The sequence below is a fragment of the Aphidius gifuensis genome, linkage group LG3 (genome assembly GCF_014905175.1).
Source record: "Aphidius gifuensis isolate YNYX2018 linkage group LG3, ASM1490517v1, whole genome shotgun sequence".
In the NCBI taxonomy this organism is placed as follows: Eukaryota; Metazoa; Arthropoda; class Insecta; order Hymenoptera; family Braconidae; genus Aphidius; species Aphidius gifuensis.
Window position 1 is genome coordinate 19,710,652 of NC_057790.1, and position 19,659 is coordinate 19,730,310.

The window sequence follows — 19,659 nt, forward strand, 5'->3', positions numbered from 1 at the left end:
TTGTTGTTCAAATTAGTAAATAAGTAACTCAAAACAGTTCAAATAAATTAAGAAAAAAAAACCAACTAACGGTTCAAATTAGTAAATAATTAATTGATTCATTTGATATTTCAAAATTTAACTAAATAAAATAATAATTACAAGCAACTTTGTTAATAATTATTCTATTAAAATAAACCAAAAGTATTAGAGACAGTTAGTTTCTCGACAACCTTCCTCAGTAAAGTCAAAACGAGAATGAAGTTTTCTGTATATATATTTCAATAGTTTAGTTGAATAAAAAAATGTCTAGACTATTCTAAAATCTAAAATAAACTTTATATTCTTCTTTGATGGTAGACAAAAAACACCAGTGATAAGATCAATTGGAACAAAAAAAAGGTGCATGGTTATATCCTCAACAGAATGCTCAACAAAAAAAAAAAAAAAAAGATCGCTTAGATTATCGTGTTTCCGTGTTTGATGACTCCGAAGAAAATTATTAATTACAGTATCAAAAAATACACCAACGAAAAAGAGAACAAAATTGACACTATTCTTATTATTATTTATAAAAAAAAAATTCGTATTGATATATATTTTTTTTTTTTGGTCTCATGTTTGTCTAGACGCTTTAACCGAAATTTGTAATAATGTATTCGTTTATTGGTGTAGGGATTTTGATGTGAAATTAAGATACAAATAAGAGACAGGCAATTGACCGACGAAAGTGAGAGTTTACATTTTATATTCAAGTTTTTTTTATTATCATTTATACGAGATATATAAAAAACAAAAAATTTAAATGCATCAAATAGCATACTAAAAAGAAAGAGAAAAAAAATAAAATAATAATTATTTTATATTGAATTAACATGAAAATTAATTATTTTTTATTAAGAATTTTTTCTTAAATAGTTTTAATCAATTTAAACGAAGTTTTCGGTTTACTTAATGATTTTTTTGAAATAATAATTATTTTTTATTTTTCTAAGAATTAAATAAATCAATTTTTTCACTGTGGTTTTATATTTATCATGTAATTTAAGCCGAAAGCTTTTGACACGAATTTTAATCATTATTCGACGAAAAATTCGTTAAAACTGTTTGTGGTAAAAAGGGAAAAAAAAATATAAGGTCTTTTTTTTTTTTTTAAATAAAATTGCCAAATGTAATATACAATGTTTGGCATTTATGTTTAAATGTACTTGAACGTTGTGGAATTGAAAAGAGAAAAAAAAAAAAAAAAATTAAAATACAAAAAAGAAGCATACATTCTCCAATTTTATTTTTATATATATATATATTTTGGTTGCGGGCTTGCGGGACGTCCTGGATGTTAAAGCGTGTTCGAGGTCGGTGTAAAATTGAGAAACAATTTGAAGCAACATTGGACGACTACTTTCGCGTTGTACCCAAATAAAATAAAACAACGAGAAAAAAAAATACAAATAAAATGAAAATAAAAAAAATGAGCTCAGGTCAAATCGTATCGAATCGATGCAAACCTGTTGGTCATTATAGAAAAATTCAAAAAAAAAAATTACAACTCAAACAAAGCTTAATAAAATTTTTATTAAAAAAATATTTATGTATATATGTAATTTCATTTTATCAATGGAAATTTACAGATGAATTAGCTTTGAGTTATTTTCATTTCTAAATTAATGCAGATATTTTTTTTCGAAACAATTCTTATTGAATTATAAAATTATCTTTTTCTTGGAAATTTTAAAATGTAATTATAGACTTCAAATGATAAGAATTTTGTATCAGCATTTTACGTGTGATATACAACAAACGAGAGTCTTTATAAGCTTCAGATATTTCTGTAAAACAAATTTCCTTAATTAAAACTTCAACAGAAAATACCTAAGTTTATTAATTTGGTGGTTATCAGAGGGGTGAAAATACTGTTTTAATTATTTAAAATCAGACAAAATTTATATTATTTATTAGTTTTTTTGATCATAAATATTTGTAAGATAAATTCATGTTTTAAATTTAAATACGAGTATTTAAATTTAAAAGACGAATAAATAAAGTTTAGATGAAAAAGATAAAATATCACGAGTGCATCGAGTGACAAAAAAATTTTTTGCTTACTTTTTTTCAGTCAACATCACCAAAAGCCATAACAATTTATAAATTCAGTCTATCCTAAACTTTGAGACCTTTTTTTTTTTTTTATTTCTCATTTGGCTTTTTACTTTTTATGCTTATTTTTTATTTATCATCTCATTCCCATTAATTTACTTTTTTTAAAAAGAAATTTTTTTTTTCTATACTAGCAATTTTGTTGGTTGTTTTATTTTATTATTTAAAAAAAAAATATCAAGAAACAAGAGTTTTATGCGTCTAATCAAAAATCTTAGCATATATTGGGTCCATGTGAAATGGGTATCATTCGTTGGGTAGGCATTCTAGATATCCAGATATCCTTGCGAAGGGGAATGCACTTGTGCTTGAAAAGTAGTTGTTGGGGGTACTAACCCCGACAGTTCAATTCCCTCTTAACTACCAACTCGCATTATAATATCTCCTTTTCTTTGTCGTTCAACTTCAATCCAAGGATATCAACGTTATCTTTACGAAGATACTTCGTTCAGGCTTCTTTCTTATTTTCATAAAACTTTAAGTTTTTATTTTTTAAATCAATTTTAATTTATTTTTACTGTCAATTTAAATTATTTCTAATTTTCAAAATTCATTAACTATAGATCATTTTTTTTTTTTTTTTCTATTTTAAAACTTAATTTTTCATCAAAAGAAAGTATATGTATCTATTCTTTCACTTTTCAAATATATAATATGTCTTTACTCTGATATTAGTGTAATTTTTATAATTTTATTCATTTTGAAATTATTTAAATTATACTAATTTAGGTGAAGAATTGATCACAAATATAATAATCATAAATGTTCTAGAAGCTTCAAACGATAAATACACATGCTCCTGCAACATTGTAAATTATTGTAGTGCATTAACCCCCTTGACAGTTGGAAACAACTATCATCAGGCCAATGAAATCATTAAAAATAATTTTTTTTTTTTTCATATTTTTTTATTTTTCATAAAACCAGTAAGGACGACAACTCTTTGTGGTTTGATTGGACTGATTTTTTTCTTTAAAACTTTATATATATTTTTAAATTTCACATACGAAAGTTTTTATTTTATTTTTTCATCAAGATAATATTGTTAATTAATTAGTTATTATATATTTTAAATGTGGTGTAGTCAAAAATACAAAATATATAGACGAATATAATAACATCAGTCAGAGCAATGAACGACTGGGGTCATTGGCAGGATTATCAAGGTTGGGGTCCTTTCTTTCATCGTACATAAATATATTTTTTAAAAATTATAGGGTAACTTTAAATTACCTTCTTCTTTTTTTACCAATTATTTCAAGGGTGTGTAATTGCCACAAACATTTTATTGCAGATCAATGAACTTACAAAGTCAACTGTTTCATTTTTCATCGACAATAAAAATAAATTAAATATTAAAATCAAGTACATACCGAGTCCATGACCACAGACAAATGTAAATTTGAAAAAAAAAATAAATAAATTTCCATTGAATATAAAAATGATATTCAATTATAAATATAAATCAATTATCTAAAATTAATTTTATTTATTATAGAGAGATTTAAATATCTGCAAGTTGATTAGTGCAAATACTACTTTCGTAATATACCTATAAATAATTGAGTCAATGTTGTCATAAAGCCTAAATATATAGGGAGATATTATTATGTCAATGTCTATGTACCCAACCGAAAATTAAAGTGGGGACCGGGATTCGAACCTGAAATAATTGTAAGCGTGAAAGGTGGAACTCTTGCTTTATCAATGTCAGATTAGAAAAAAAAAAATTGAAAAAAAAATCTATGTTTATCGATGGAAATCGTTAAACTAGACTTTCTAATACATTTCACCTGCAAAAATAATAAGAATGTTTATTTTTTATTTATTTATTTAACTATTTATTTAGTTGCAAATGGAAATCGGTTGAATATTGTTCATGATATTCTTCACTGCGAGAATGTTCTCGATGGGGTTCAAGAACCTAGCATTATTATTTATTTATATATTATTTTTGTTCTTGTTTTTTTTTTTTTTTTTAACTATATAGTGCTTATATACATGGCTACTATATGGTGGCGCGTGTGTCCTTGCAAGGTAGAGAGACAACAAGACTCGGGTGCAGTGGCCCATTCAGTTCAACAATGTCTGAATCATTTGGTCTCTATAATAAATTATAAACTTGAAAATAAAACTATAAATAATTTATCAAAAAATCATATATATTAATTTTTTTTAACTACAAAAAAAATATTAAATAATTAAATAAAAATTAATTATTAAACATTTAAATTTTTAAAGAAAAAAAAAAAAAATATATAATAGTTGTTGGTGGATGAGTGGGTGGTGGGTGGTGGTAGTTAAGTTATAGTCGATTGATGTGCCTGTAAGAAAAGAAAAACGAAGAAGGAGAAGACTGTGTGTAACCGGTCCAAGGCGAGCTGCGTTCTGATAACCCAGTTTCGCACATTATCGGTTGAATCTCCGTTCAGGCTTCCCTCGTACTTGCTCAAGCAAATCCTAGGTGCTTTGACTTAACTCCTATAAGAGACCAGTTAATCCGGGGGCTCGATCCAACTTTTTCCTTAAACAAATTATTTTTTCATTAGCTGCATCTTTTTTTCAATTCAATTTTCTCTTATACCCAATCATTTTTTTTTCAAATTAATATTTATAATATTTATTTAAATAAAATTCATCATCTGCATCTGTAAATTCTGTCAATGCAAAAAAAAAAAATTTTTTTAATAAAAAAATTGGGTCGTCGTTTCACGTCATTGATCGTGTACCATGTTAACTCGAATAAATTCACCTGATTGAACACTCCTCGTTCTTCGATTTACAATTTATTATTTATATATTTATCGGTATGAGAAAAGTTCAATGAACCTCTTTACCACCTCTACACCAATCACCTTCAATCTACATCTTCGTCCTTTTTTTTATTGTCTCATTCTGCGTCTGCATTCTCCTCGCTGCATATCGTTAATCACCTCTTTTTTTTTTTTTTTTTTCATAATTTTTTCTTCTAAATGACATAGAAGAAAAAAAAATTAAATTCTAATTATATTATTTACAAAATAATTATATATTTAAAAAATTAAATAACTAATTTCTCTTATCATATCTACAAAATAATTATAATTTATTAAAAAAAAATTTTTTTTATCTTTCAAAAAAAAAAAAAAATATATATATTCATAAAAGTTCAATAACCCGAGATATTGCGACGACAAACTGTCAATATATATGAATTTAAATAGTGAAAAAAAAAAAAAAAAAATGTTTAATAATTAAATATATATAAAAATATGACAGTATTTATAAACGGAAAAAAAAAAAAAAAAGAAACGAGTGAAGAAGAAATTTAGAGAGCGGGTTTAAGACCTACCCCACCGCATGATTTTTGTCGTTGCATGTAATAATTAAGTAAAATAAATATACCATGGTAACCCAGTACGGGCCTCAATATAAAATTATTATTTTTATAAATTGTTATATTTATTATTCAATTCACATAATCATGCATTTCAACAACCATATTTGTATAAACATTTTATACATAATAAAATATATAATTATTATTTTATTTGTTATAATTTATTCGTTAAAGAATTGAGTAACAAAAAATAAATATTATATATAAAATTGTAATATATTTATAATTTTAAAAATTAAAAATAATTAATAAATAATTTAATTTAAAATGCTTTTATTAAAAATTCAACAAATGTTTTGTGAATGACGATGAAAAATTTATAGATAGGGTTAATTTGGAGGGGATTAGACACATGGTTTATTATTTACAAACAAGCATCCATATGCACACGAGGCACATTGCAGTTGCACCCGTGTTATGGCCGAGTTTGTGATACCCCGTTTTTGCATTTCGAACCGGGTCGTCGAACTCTTCTGGAATTATAAAATTGCGTTACGCCATCAAAAACCCACACCTTACACACTCGTGTTTATGCATTTATAATTTTTTCATATTTTTCTTTTTAAATTTATTTATTTAAATAAATACAGTAGAGATGAGAATTTAAAAGAAAAAAAAAAAAAAAAAAGTTAATTAATTAATTACAATAAAAAAAGAAATAAAATTCAATCAATTTTTTTTTTTTTTTTTTAAACATTAAAAAAATTACAGTATTATTTTTAATTATAATAATGATTTATTAATTATTAATAATTAATTTATTATTTAATATAATAATAATTGATAGAATTTAGATTTTTTTTATTTAAACATGACATTTTAAAAAATAATTAAATTGTTAATTCATATAGTGATTTACACTGTAGATGGAATTTTTCATGCAATTTGTCGTGTTCGTTCAATGACCGATAAATGTCAACTATTTAATCGCAATTACTTGATGTGGAATAATTACTGCGATGAGACAAGATGAGGATAATTTTATTCGTAAATTATGTAAAAATACAAAATGTTGGTGCAAGTATATAAATATTTGTATAATTAATTATCATTTATTTATATTTTATTTATTTTATTAATTTTTTTTTTTCGTATTAATATACTTTTTATCCGCAAGAAACATCTGAAATAATTTGATTAAGAAAAATTTTAATAATTATTATAATCTAATAAATTTATATTTCGAAAAAAAAAAAAATTTAATTAATTATAATGACAAGTTGTTTGATATATCAAAATTTTGGCATTTAAATTATCGAAATTTTGAGAGAGGAATAACATGATGACACAGTGAATCCCGAGGGGATTTTTGAGAAGGCGCCGGGTATGAAAGTTTCGCGCCATCGTTTGCAAAACGGGTGAAATCGACCGTATAGATTAATTCCGGTCCGTCGAAAGCAGTAATCTTAAAAAAGAAAATAAAAAAAAAATTAATAATATACTAATTAAATATTATAATCAACAACAAAAAAAATAATTAAAATAGACCAAAAAAAATCAATCTGCAGTACATATAATAATTGTAAGATGCATTTATATATATATTAATTTTTTTATGTCATAATAATCCATAAAAATTATTAAAAATGTAATCCAGAAGAGGAGGAATTTACTCTGCGTGTGGGTTCATGTCAACGTACTCGAAAGTCGAAGCTTTCCCGTTTCAATATAAATTTATATATCTATATATACAAACATAAAACTCGAATGTATGTGAGCCTCATCGGCATTCAAGTCTCATATTATCTATGTATCAAAAAAATAAATAAATAAATTTCTAATGCGAATCTATGATAATGAACTGATGAACCAGAGCCCCCAGCAAATTCTAATGTATAATATATTTTATCTGTGAAAAAATAAAATACATAAATAAATTTATACAAACGAATAAGTAAAGCTCAAATATATTTATAATCATTTCCATCTCTTCTCTTACTCTCTCATTTTTTTTCTATCATTACAAAAGAAAAGAAAAAATTGATGAAAAGATTTGAACTAAATTAAATTAAATTCATTTATAATTTTTGCTGCCCATAATTAAGTTCAAGAAAAAATGAGGATTTAGGGATGAGGGAGGATGAGGGATAAGGGTTGTTAAATATAATTTTTAATTTTTTTTTTTGCATACAAAAAAAGGATGATTGAAAAATTGAAAAAAAAAATTGATCAAGTCCTGATAACTCTGGAGTTTGTTATGTTTGTAGATGGAATGATTATATATGAGTGTATATTTAATAGTATGGGTATTTTAAAATCGTTGTGTATAGTTGAATATAGCGGGGGATACTTTCACTCTCACAGGTGCATGACCGAGAGCGCGAGCGTTCTTGCGACTTGCTTGATGTGACACACTCCGGCTACTCAACTATATTTATGAATAAATAAATATAAATATATATATGTATAATATATATATATATATATATTGTGTACATAATGATTATTATTAACCAGATAAACAATGAAAATATTAGAGAAAATAAAATTCTCTGGACCATAGAATTCGTTAAATATTTTTTATCATTATGCGAATTTGAATGAAAAAAAAAATTATATATAATAATGATGAGTGAAAGAAAACCCTCTTTTACCCACCTTCCCTTCTGCATAACGGTTTGACTTGTAATATAATATATGCTGATTATTTTTTAACACCTTTTTTCACTTGATCAAATAAAAGAGTATCAAGTCACAAATTTAGTAAAAAAAAAAAATTCATTTTTTCATCTTTGCTGACACACCCACCCTTGATAAGATAACCGACTTTTTTTTTTTTTTTTTCTTATTTAGACATTATATTTATCTTGCATAATAGTTGATGATAATTTTGATATTTATAAACTGATGAAATATTATATAATTTTCGTTTTTTTTTTTTACATTGTTTGTTTTTATTTTTGTTAATTATTTTTTATTTAAAAAAACAATTAGGGTGTTGCATGATTTAAAAAATTTATACAAAAGATTTTTAGAAATTTTCTTTAAATATTTGTTTGGGAAATTAATTTTCTAATATGTAAATTGGGGGTTGTTTGATTATGATTTTTAATTTATGAATTTAAAATGATATAGTATTTATATTTGAGATGAATTTTTTTTTTTCAATATAAATTCACTTTGAAATAAGAAGAAAAAAAATTAATAAAGATATTTTTGTTGAAGCTAAATGATGGATGTAAATAAAAATATATACATTTTGTTTTTTAAAATTCAATACATGCAATTTAATTCAGTTTGACCAAAGCACGTGCGCCACGTGCCCCCCTCAACTTGCCATAATAATTTACGATCTGATGAATTTAAAAACATGTAATTTCGTATCAGCCCTTTTTTTTTTTTCATTATATCATATAAAAAATAATTTCTTTTACTGTCATTATAATTTTTTAAAGAATGTAACAATAATTATGTATACGTGAAAGGTAAAAATATATATGTAAAGAACAAGTATATTAGCAAAATAAAAAAAAAATTATAAAAATTTATAATAATAAAATAAGCAAGAGTGAGAAGGGTAAAGAAAAAAAAAAAAAAAAGTCAAGCGGTCAATGAACTGCGATAATGCCCAACACGAAATCAGTACCAAAAGAAATAAAAAAAAATTTTTTATTTTAAAAAAAGAATAAAAGAAAGAAGAAACAACTGGAGGAACATTTGAATGTGGTAAAATTTACGGCAGCTGTATATTGGTGGCTAAATTGGAGGCTTTGGCAAGCAAGTCGATTCGGGTCTTCTCCCTGTCAGTGGGTCAGTGGTTCATACAAATGAGAAACATGAAAAAAAAAAAAAAAAGGATATACATAAAAAGAAAAAAAATAATAATAAGAGGGAGATTTAACACACAGAGATATTTTTTTTTAACATACATAATAAAAAAAAAGAGTTATCAAATATAGTATATTTATTAATATCCAAAACATAATTAAAAAATTAAAATAATAATTAATAATATGTGAACAAAGTAAATATACATGTATTTTTTTTTATTAATAATTACATATAACTTTATTTTTTTTTTCTAATAAAAAAAAATAAAATAAATAAATAAAAATTAGCTAAAGTGATAATGAGTATTGTAATTGTATTGTGATATATGTGTGATTAGTGGTAGTTGATGTGAGGTAACAAGAACTTGATAATTTAAAAAAAAAAAATGCATTTGCAATACCAGTTAATACCGGTTTTCATGATCTGCAAATTGTAATAAATAATAATATTCTAACCGAGACGTTGATGATTTAATGAAAGGTCGTGTATTGCTTGCGTGTGTACATAAATATATATTTTCTACACATACATAGATTAAAAATAATAATAAATAAATTAATAAATACAAAAATATTATTACTTGTGTGATATACACGTATGTAGACATAACGAAAGTCGATAATCATGGAACGTTGACCCATCGTCCACGTGGAAATACAGCACGTGTATCAAACACTTGTCATTTATCTATATATTAATATATTAATATTAATTAAATTATCTAAATCTTTTTTTAAATTTTTAAATGAAAAACAAATTATATTCAAATTTACAACAAAAATTATTCAACGATTTTTCCTTTTTTTTTTTTTTCAAATAATATAATATTTCATGAATTATTAATTATTAATTATTAAAAATTATTTTTTTTTCTACTTGCAAAAATGGTTTATATGATTTTATGTATACACGTATATATTTGATACAGGTCCGGTTAGAATTTAGGCTACGAAGAAGCGTTCCTACCGAATCTGGAACGAACCCGGTCATTGGCCTTATGTACGATTCCTTCCTTGTTTGAGATTTATAAAAAAAATTTTTTTTTCTTTCATTTTAGCCACGTAGCGCATAATAACAGTGTCAAATAAGTTTTTTTTTTTTTTTTTATTGGTCAAATTCTGTCTAACGATATTCAAAGCTAATAGGTCGTTAAAAAGAGAAAAAAAAAAAAATTGCGGATGTCGATAGAAAAAATATATAATCATAAATTAATAAATAAAAAAAAAAAAGAGGTGATGAGGAACAAGGATCATGATGGAATCACCAAGAATCAGAGATTAATTGAGACTAAATTTAGAAGCTGTTGAATAAAAAAAAAATATAAGAAATTGCGATATTGATATTACGAGAAGATAAGAAGTGCTGGAATGACTATTATATATGGCAAAAATATTTGCTACTGGAATTTTTGATAAATAAAAAATATCTTTTTTGATGTCTCTTTATCTCAAAAATGTATGTATAATGAATGAGAATACATGACTTATAAGTACATTAAAATTTATTTAAATAATAAATTTAAAAATAATCATGAAAAAAAAAAAATTGCCTGGCGCCTCTGATATTTATTAAGTTTTTTTTATAATATATTTCATATTTTTGTGCCTAAATTGTCTATCATCATCTGGGCTTCTTTCTTTCGGCTTTTTTTTTTTAAAGATGCTCTTTTTATTCCCGTTATTTGAAGCAGTAAATATATTATTTCTTTTTTTCTGTTACTTTTTTTTATTTTTTTTTAAACAAACTCCAAGCCCAGCTTCAATTTGGTTGATTTTTTTAACATCAGCTGTATCAATTTGTTGGATTTTAATGAAAAAAAATAAGGTCAATCCAAAAATCATAGACAAAAATTCGTTGATTCTTTCAATTTTTCAAAAAAACTAACGTCTTAAATGTTTCAAAAATATTTAAACAATTTCCTTTTTAAATAAATAATATACATAAAAAAAAAAAAAGTACAAGGATAGTTTTAATAAATCTGACACAATTTTTGATGATAAGACTTTCATGGTCTCTCATAATAAAAAAAACAAAAAGAATAATTCAAAAAAAAAAAAAAAAGATAACTTTAATTTGTATTCAAAAAATGCTCTACTAAACTTTGCTCTATCGTTTTACGACAAAAAAAAAATAAAATAAATAGTCTAGAGTAGTTACGTGACAAAACACCAAGGCATATAATAAATATAAAAAATTATAAATAAATATAAAATTAATAAATCTGGGTTGATGATTTATTTAATTAAAATTAAAGATAAATAAGCTTTATTGATTATTATTTTTATAAATGTGAAAATGTAAATAAATATTAGTTAAATGAGTGACAAAGCAAATTTTTTTAATCAGTCCCGTTGATACTGAGAGTCACGTGCAATATGTGGATCGCGATAATCCGATAAATCAGTCTTTTTTGTATATAATTGGTTATTTTTATAGGAAGTTGATAGATAACTCCCTCAAAATTCATATAAAAGAAGTCGTTTTGAATTACTCCAAGTATTCTTTTATGACTTGTGTCATTTAAACTACGTTAACGTTTTATTTCAACATTAAAAAATAAAATGCTTTGTCTTCGAATATTGGTGATTTGTTTAATGGTAATAAAAGGATACAATGGATATCCTGCAACAAGTCATAAGGCAACACATGGACATTCAATTCCACCAGTAACAAGATTTTCTCGTCCAAGCAAAGAAAATATTGACAGTCAAGAAATATGTAAGTATTTAATTTTAAACTCTATTTATATTTTAATGACTTGAATTATTTATTGATTTATGTTTTATATTTTTTTTTAGATTTAAAAATTAAATCATTAGCACCAGAAGAAAGACAAAATGCATGGGAAATGAGTGGTCTATTTGAAGGTGATATAATGGAAAATAAAAATGTTGCTAGAAATGGTCTAACTGATGATGAATTTAGATGGCCAGATGGAATTGTTCCTGTCTTTATTAATGAGGATGATTTTGGTAAATAATAAATATTGATATATAATATTATGCGCAATATTTTTTTATTAATCAGTGAGTGATTAAAATCAATTGTCTCATCCTCACTCGAAATAGATACCAATAAATTCTTTAAATAAATCAATTGTAATGATAAGAATAAAATTTATCAAATAATCTGATATAATTTATTTATTATCAAAGAATATATTGGTAAAATTAATAAATGCTTTCAATTTTAACTGACGTATTGTTTATTTATTCAATTTCAGATCAAGAAGATATAGCAATGATTAAAGCGGCTTTAAAGGAATATCATGAAAAAACATGTTTAAGATTCAGGGCTTACAATGAAAAAGATAGTGATTATGTTGTATTTCAAGGTAGTGAAGCTGGATGTTGGTCATCAGTTGGTAGACAAGGTAAAGAACAAGTTATTAATCTTCAAAATCCAGGATGTATGAAACATGGAACAATTGTTCATGAAATAATGCATGCTGTTGGATTTTATCATCAACAAAGTAGCTTTGATCGTGATGAATATGTTAAAATTATTTGGGCTAATATTGAAAAAGGTATGAGATAAATTAAAAAATAATTACAATAATTTATAAAATTAATAATAAAAATTATTATTCAAGGAAAAGAACATAATTTTGAAAAATACGATTCAAATACTGTGACTGATTATGGAGTTGGATATGATTATCAAAGTGTCATGCACTACAGCAGTAAAGCATTTTCAAAAAATGGAAATATGACAATTGTCCCAAAGGTATGTAAATATTAAACTGTTATATTTATAAATTTTATTGACACACTCATTTTAATTTAAATAGAAAGAAGATGAAATAATTGGACAACGAAATGGTATGAGTGATAAAGACATGATAAAACTTGGTGCTATGTACAACAGTGAATGTAAAAAACGTGATGAAAAAAATGATGAAGAAATTATCACAGAAATAACTGATTCACTAACATGGCTATTTGACTAATTAATTTTTAACTATCTACCGCGAAATATTATATATATTAAGAAAAAAAAATGTGTAAAATATTGTATGTAAATTTGAATAAAAAATATAATTATTTTAAAAATAAAACTTACTAATTATTTTTTCATGTTAAATTGGAGTTTGTTGATTGTAATACATTAATTTTTTTAATTCATCAATTGCACTTTCAGCTGCCTTGAATTAAAAAGTAAATAATTAATTAATTTGATTATTGTTTATATTTTTTTTTGGAATTTAAATAATATAATTTATTGATATACTAACATTTTTAACATTTTCATTGTCATCATGTGTTAGTGCCTCGAGTAAATTTCGTAATTGTCTACCCCATATTTGTTGAAGTGCCCTGCAGCAAAATCTTCCCAACAGTCTAATCAATGTACATGCCCTAGTTCTCAGTACAATTCTTTTATGCGTCAGCAATTTGCTAAATTGCTCAATCGATCCATCTAAAAAAAAAATAAAATAAATACAAATTTAAACAACATCATAATTAAATAATAAAAAAATAAAGTAACTTACTTGGTGTTTTCATACGAAGTACAACATTTTCAACAAGTTCAGCATTTTCTGGTTGTAATCTTAGTATATTATTTAATATTGCAACTAAATCAGTAACAACTCTTGCTTTTCTTTTTTCTAATCCCATTAATTGTTGTAATAATGGTATACCATTAACAATATAAATAGCATCACAAAATTGCATTAAAAATTGTTCTTTCATATAAACTAATCTACATAAAATAAGCATTGTACATTCAATTGTTTGTAATTCATCTGGTGATAATGTTGATGATGATCTTGTATTTGTTTCATTTAATTTACCATTTATTTCATTATTATCACCTTTTTCTGACATTAATAATTTTAATGCATATACTAAATTTGGCACAACTCTAACATCAAGATATACTTTAACAATTTTATCAATATCATCTTTTTTTATATTATTAACAACAAATGGTAATGATAATAAACATGATACATATTCAACAACACAACAACTTGCTAGTCGATTTCTCAATGGTGATACAAATACTGATACACAATTTTCTTGTAATAGCGATAATATTTCACCATCAATAATTTCTTCCATTGATTTTTGTAAAAATGCAATCCATTCTTCATTTTCAATATATTGATCAATAATATTTGCATCCCAATCAGATAATAAATCAATTTTTTTATTATTTATTTTATTATTACCAAATTCTTGTTCATAGTCCATACTTAATCTACTTTGTTCATTAAAATTATCTGATGATTGATTGATATTTGTTGATTTACTTAAATTTGTTGAATCTTCATAAGAACTTATTTTTTTATCATTATTATTTTTAATTTTATTATCATCATCATCATCATCGACAATTAATAAATCACTTTTTAATGATGCACGTAAACTTAAATTACCAAGTAAAACATCAACACTTGAACTTGATTCAGCACCACTTGGTTCACTATGACGTAATAAATTTAACTGTTGTCTATTTGTTTGATGATTATTATGATAATAATTATGCATATCATCATATGGATATTTTGATTGTGATAAAGCTATTCTTGAATAATTATTTTTTTTTTTTTCTTTTTCTATATTTTGTACTTTTTGTACAGCTTTTTCTAATATACATGGATAATTAGTTGTTTTTAATGATAAATTATGTAATTGTTGTTGTTTTTCAAATGCTTGACTTGCTGATAATGGTGTTGTAAATGGTGTTGGTCCAGATGCACCATTAACAATAAGTATTCTACCTTTTACAAATTTATGATCAAGTAACTCTGGCCATGTTAAACGTTTTGATGGATCTTTTTGTAATAAACCTTGAAGAAAATTTCTACAATTATGTGATATAAAATCTGGCCATTTAATAGCTTCAAATCTAATTAATCTAACTAAATGTAATATTGATGTTGTTTGAAATGGTGGTTCACCAGCAACCAACTCATATATTATACATCCAAGTGACCTATAATTAAATTATAAAAATTTATAAATTAAATATATATTTGATTGATAATTTGGGGATTTTTTATTTTCATTTACCATAAATCAGCATTATGATCATATGGACATTCTTCAATTAATTCAGGTGCCATATATAGAGGTGTTCCTTTTATTGATGTTAAAACATGTGTTCCTGTACTCATACTTCTGGCAAATCCAAAATCACAAAGTTTTGCAACTCCATTATTTTCAACCAAAACATTTTGAGGCTTTAGATCTCTATGAAAATTATTTATTATTATTATTTATTAAATTAATTATAGATATTAATATATACCTGTGTAATACACGATTAGAATGTAAATAATACAATGCAGATACTAAATCACAGGCAATAACTTGTGCTCTTTCTTCAGATAAACGTACACTTTTACCCAAAATATCATAAAGTTCTTTATCAGCATATTCAGTTACAACAACAATCTAAAATTAAAAAAAAATATTATTATCAATATTGCTTTGTAATTGTGATTTTATAAATATTTACCTCATGTTCAGTCTCAAATGAATCAATCATTTGAACAATATTTGGATGATGCAAATGTTTTTGAATTTCACATTCTTGTCGTAAACCTTTCAACTCTTTGAGTGATCTACCTCTCTATTTTTAAACAATAGCCAATAATTATAAATATTAAAAATACATATTTTCTATTTATATAATATTGTGTATTATGATTGCTTTAAGTAGCTTACCTTTCTTATAACTTTAATTGCAACAATTTCACCATTTATACGTTTTTGTGCTTTGTATACTTGGCCAAATGATCCTTCACCAACCTGACCCAGTACCATGTATTTATCCATTTTATTATACTTTTAAAACACAAATAATAGTAAAACTTATTTTTGAAAATTTATATTTAATATAAATATTTATTAATTTGAGTTATTTTACGCGCTGGAAAAATGCGCATGCGGCTATTTATCAAATGATAAAAAAGATAAGGAAAACTTTGTCAAATTGACAACTTACTGACTATCTTTGTCTAATAACAACAACAACAAATAATATAATGTGAAGTTGGTTGAATATAGTCTTTCAGTAATACCAAGTTTAAAAATATACCTATATATTTGTATAAAATTTAAGCGCGAAATTTCAAATCTTATGTATTATTAATTCTTATTAGTTATTATATATTTTTTTTAGAAAAAAAAATTATTATTATCAAAACGAAATTATTTATAATGCTTATCAATGAATTTTATTATTTTATTAATTTTCAAAGTATTTTTTTTTTTTTACATAATTATAATTTTTTATTATTTTATTTCGAAAAGAAGGACAACTTATAAAATGTTGTTGAAGAAAAAAATTTATAAAAATCAAGAAGAGTTTAGAAATAGTACTTCTAGTTTTTTTCGATAAAATATTTGTAAAAATTAAATTATTTTTTTAATGAAAATTGATTACGTTACTATCAATATTTCTAAATCATCTAGATCATCAATTTCATCATGTCGAATTCCGTAAGTGCGAATCTGAAGTAAAATGTCAATAAATTAGCGTATATATCTGATAAATCCTTAATTATATAATTTACAAAACATATAAAATATAAAAATACCTTGGTCATCGAATAATTATTTTTTCTTCCAATCAATGAATGTAAATTGTCTACTACTACTGCTCCATATGGTACAGTTTGATTAATCACTCTTTTCCATTCATAATTACCATAGCTCTCTAGCAACTATTTAACAAAATAAAATAATCAATTGTTTTCGATATATTTATATTAACATATATTGTATTCATGTATATGTACCTCATAATTGGTTGTTTGCCTTTTTCCAAAAAACAAATCATTATAAGAAGCTATTCCGGTACTACGAGGTACAAATGCTGCTCTATTATACGCTATGTTGTCTTTTACTCGACTGATGTAGTATGAATCATTTGAAAGACCAGAATTTACTTTTATCAATTTACGATTTGCAAAATTAGCTCTACGTTCATCTGATGATATCCATTGGTATTTTGATTCTGTAAATAATTAACAATTATGCTTAATTTATAAATATACAAAAATTTAGGATTTATAAAAAATTTGATTAATTATTACCTATTGGTTTGACAGTTAAAGAATACCAAATGCTTTTAAGACCATATTTATTAATTGCTTCACATCTGTAATGACCTCCATCATCAAGTGACAAATCAATAATTCTTAAATCACCATTTAGCAATAGAAATTTATTTTTATCTGAAAATTCCCACTAAACAAAATAAAAAATATATATATATTTAATACAAGTTAAAATAATTAGTTGTCATTTTTTTTTTCACTTTATAGTATTACCTGTTGGCCATCAATAATTGTCATGCCAATCTGAAAACAAAAAAATAAATATTAATATTACAAATTAATTAATTTAAATTTTTCATCAAAGTAGTTGAAGGTAGTGATTTTTTTTTTTTACCCGCTTATTGTTGTAATACCAAGCTACTGTTGGAGTTGTTTTACCAGTTGCATTACATTTCAACGTAACATCATCAAACATATTGCGCTCAATAATTGGTTTTTCGGCGGGAGTAATACTCAACAAAGAAGGATCTAAAAATAACCATACAAATATTTCAATTAATAAAATTAAGCATTAAAATATTTTATTAAATATGATATACCTAAAGACTCATCGATGTAAGGCATATCAACCGACAAGTCATATACAATTCTTTTTGACCCGAATGCATTTTTTGCTTCACACGTATAATGACCTTTATCACCAGATGATAAATTAATAATTTTCAAACTTCCATTGTATAATTGAAACTTGTTATCATTTGAAGAATAAGTCTGTGATAAAATAAAAAAAAAAAACTATAATTAAACACTTGCTTTTTATTTTATTTTTCCAGCATTATAATTAAATTAAATTGAATATAAATAAAACTTGGACCTGTTGGTTTGTCACCATTGATGATGTACCAAATGATTTGGTATATAGCAATGAAATGATGACAAACGTATACAGACACAAGAAAAAAATTATATAATAAACTAATATTTATTTAATAAGAGGTGCAAACCGGGGAGTAAAACCAAGTAATTGATGGTTTTGGATAACCATCTGCAATACAATCCAACACAATATTTTGTTTTATCAATCCATATTTTTCTAATGTTCCTGTATGACTCAATGTGATGAAATTATTTGCTGAAATTAAAAAAAAAAAAATTATTTACACGTGGCAATTGATAATAAGTATGCGCAGTAAATATATTAATATTTTCACTTATTAAATTTGAAATTATTTCTAATTATAGATTATGATAGAAAAAATTATTTCTAACTTACGTTTAACTTCAATTTTTTTTTGGCAATCATATACCAATAAAATAATGCTCACAATAAGTCCAATAAAAAGAAAAAAATCAAAATAATATTTCTTTTTTTCCTCTGGAGCGTTTGTAGTCATCGCTGAGAATAATATTACTCTTATTAATATTCAATTAATTAATTTATATATTGCACAATAATTTGTAATTTTTTTTTTTAAATAATCACTGTACTCGAAACAAAGTATACATATAATTTATCAATTTTATTTTTTTGTTTCTATTTGATGGACTGTTACACGACACAGGTAGTTTTAATGACTAGCTTTTTTTTTTTGTGCCACGTATAGTTGATGATAAGTTGATGACTCGATTTTTTAGGCCTCAGGGTTTTTTTTTTCTTTTTTTTTTGTGGTAGTTTGATAATAAAATTGATGATAAACGTGCGCAGTAGAAATAGTTTAATGAATCATCAAACAATCATTATAATATATCAAAAATAAAAATAAATAAATGAACAAACAAAAGTTAAATATTTTTTTTTAAATAAAAGCTAAAATAAATTTGTATAAATATGTAATATTATTTTCACCCCCTTATATATATTTATCCAGTCGTATTAAATCCATTGATATATTTTGCAATAAAATTAATAATAAAAATAGAGTATTTATTTATAAAAATATATAATTAAACAATAGCAAATAAATTAAATAATTAATTATTATTTATTGTTTACAGATACAACAGAAGGATGACTAGGAATGACTTGGATAAATATCGTTAAAAGTAAAAATGGTCTTGGCTTTTTATCGAACAACGAGAGGTATTAAATAACTTTTTATTTATTAAAATTATATCTTTTATTTATTCAACTTTTTGCTATAATATTTTTGTTATAAAAATTACAGATACCCTTGGATATTTTAAAGTTGGACAAGACTGGACAGACACCAGTGCATTTACAATCCCAAATATCTCAGGTGAATAATGATCATTATTATTATTTAATTTGTTCTTTGTCAAATAATAAATCTAAAGTTTAAATAATAGTAAAATAATAAATAATAAAAGTTAGCACAAGTAAAAAAACAAATCATATATT

General features: G+C 24.0%; 2 protein-coding genes across 4 annotated transcripts; one reads left to right on the forward strand and one right to left on the reverse strand.

The window, feature by feature from the left end:
* Positions 1–4,423: 4,423 nt before the first annotated feature.
* On the reverse strand, positions 4,424–16,236 carry LOC122852543 (serine/threonine-protein kinase fused). Of its 3 annotated transcripts, none has more exons than XM_044152414.1 (8): positions 15,964–16,236; positions 15,755–15,868; positions 15,545–15,690; positions 15,307–15,486; positions 13,779–15,229; positions 13,521–13,705; positions 13,349–13,430; positions 4,424–4,660 (listed from the first exon to the last, which is right to left on the reverse strand). In XM_044152414.1, the coding sequence occupies exons 1-7, from the start codon at positions 16,072–16,074 to the stop codon at positions 13,365–13,367; spliced, it is 2,253 nt and encodes a 750-aa protein (XP_044008349.1). In that variant the 5' UTR covers positions 16,075–16,236; the 3' UTR covers positions 4,424–4,660; positions 13,349–13,364. The 3 variants fall into 3 exon arrangements, with proteins under 3 accessions (XP_044008349.1, XP_044008351.1, XP_044008350.1); XM_044152416.1 differs by lacking the exon at positions 4,424–4,660 and adding an exon at positions 6,768–6,920; XM_044152415.1 differs by lacking the exon at positions 4,424–4,660 and adding an exon at positions 9,600–9,973.
* LOC122852545 (low choriolytic enzyme) lies at positions 11,698–13,343 on the forward strand. Its single transcript, XM_044152417.1, has 5 exons — positions 11,698–12,004; positions 12,085–12,258; positions 12,510–12,812; positions 12,879–13,012; positions 13,077–13,343. The coding sequence occupies exons 1-5, from the start codon at positions 11,848–11,850 to the stop codon at positions 13,233–13,235; spliced, it is 927 nt and encodes a 308-aa protein (XP_044008352.1). The 5' UTR covers positions 11,698–11,847; the 3' UTR covers positions 13,236–13,343.
* Positions 16,237–19,659: the final 3,423 nt, after the last annotated feature.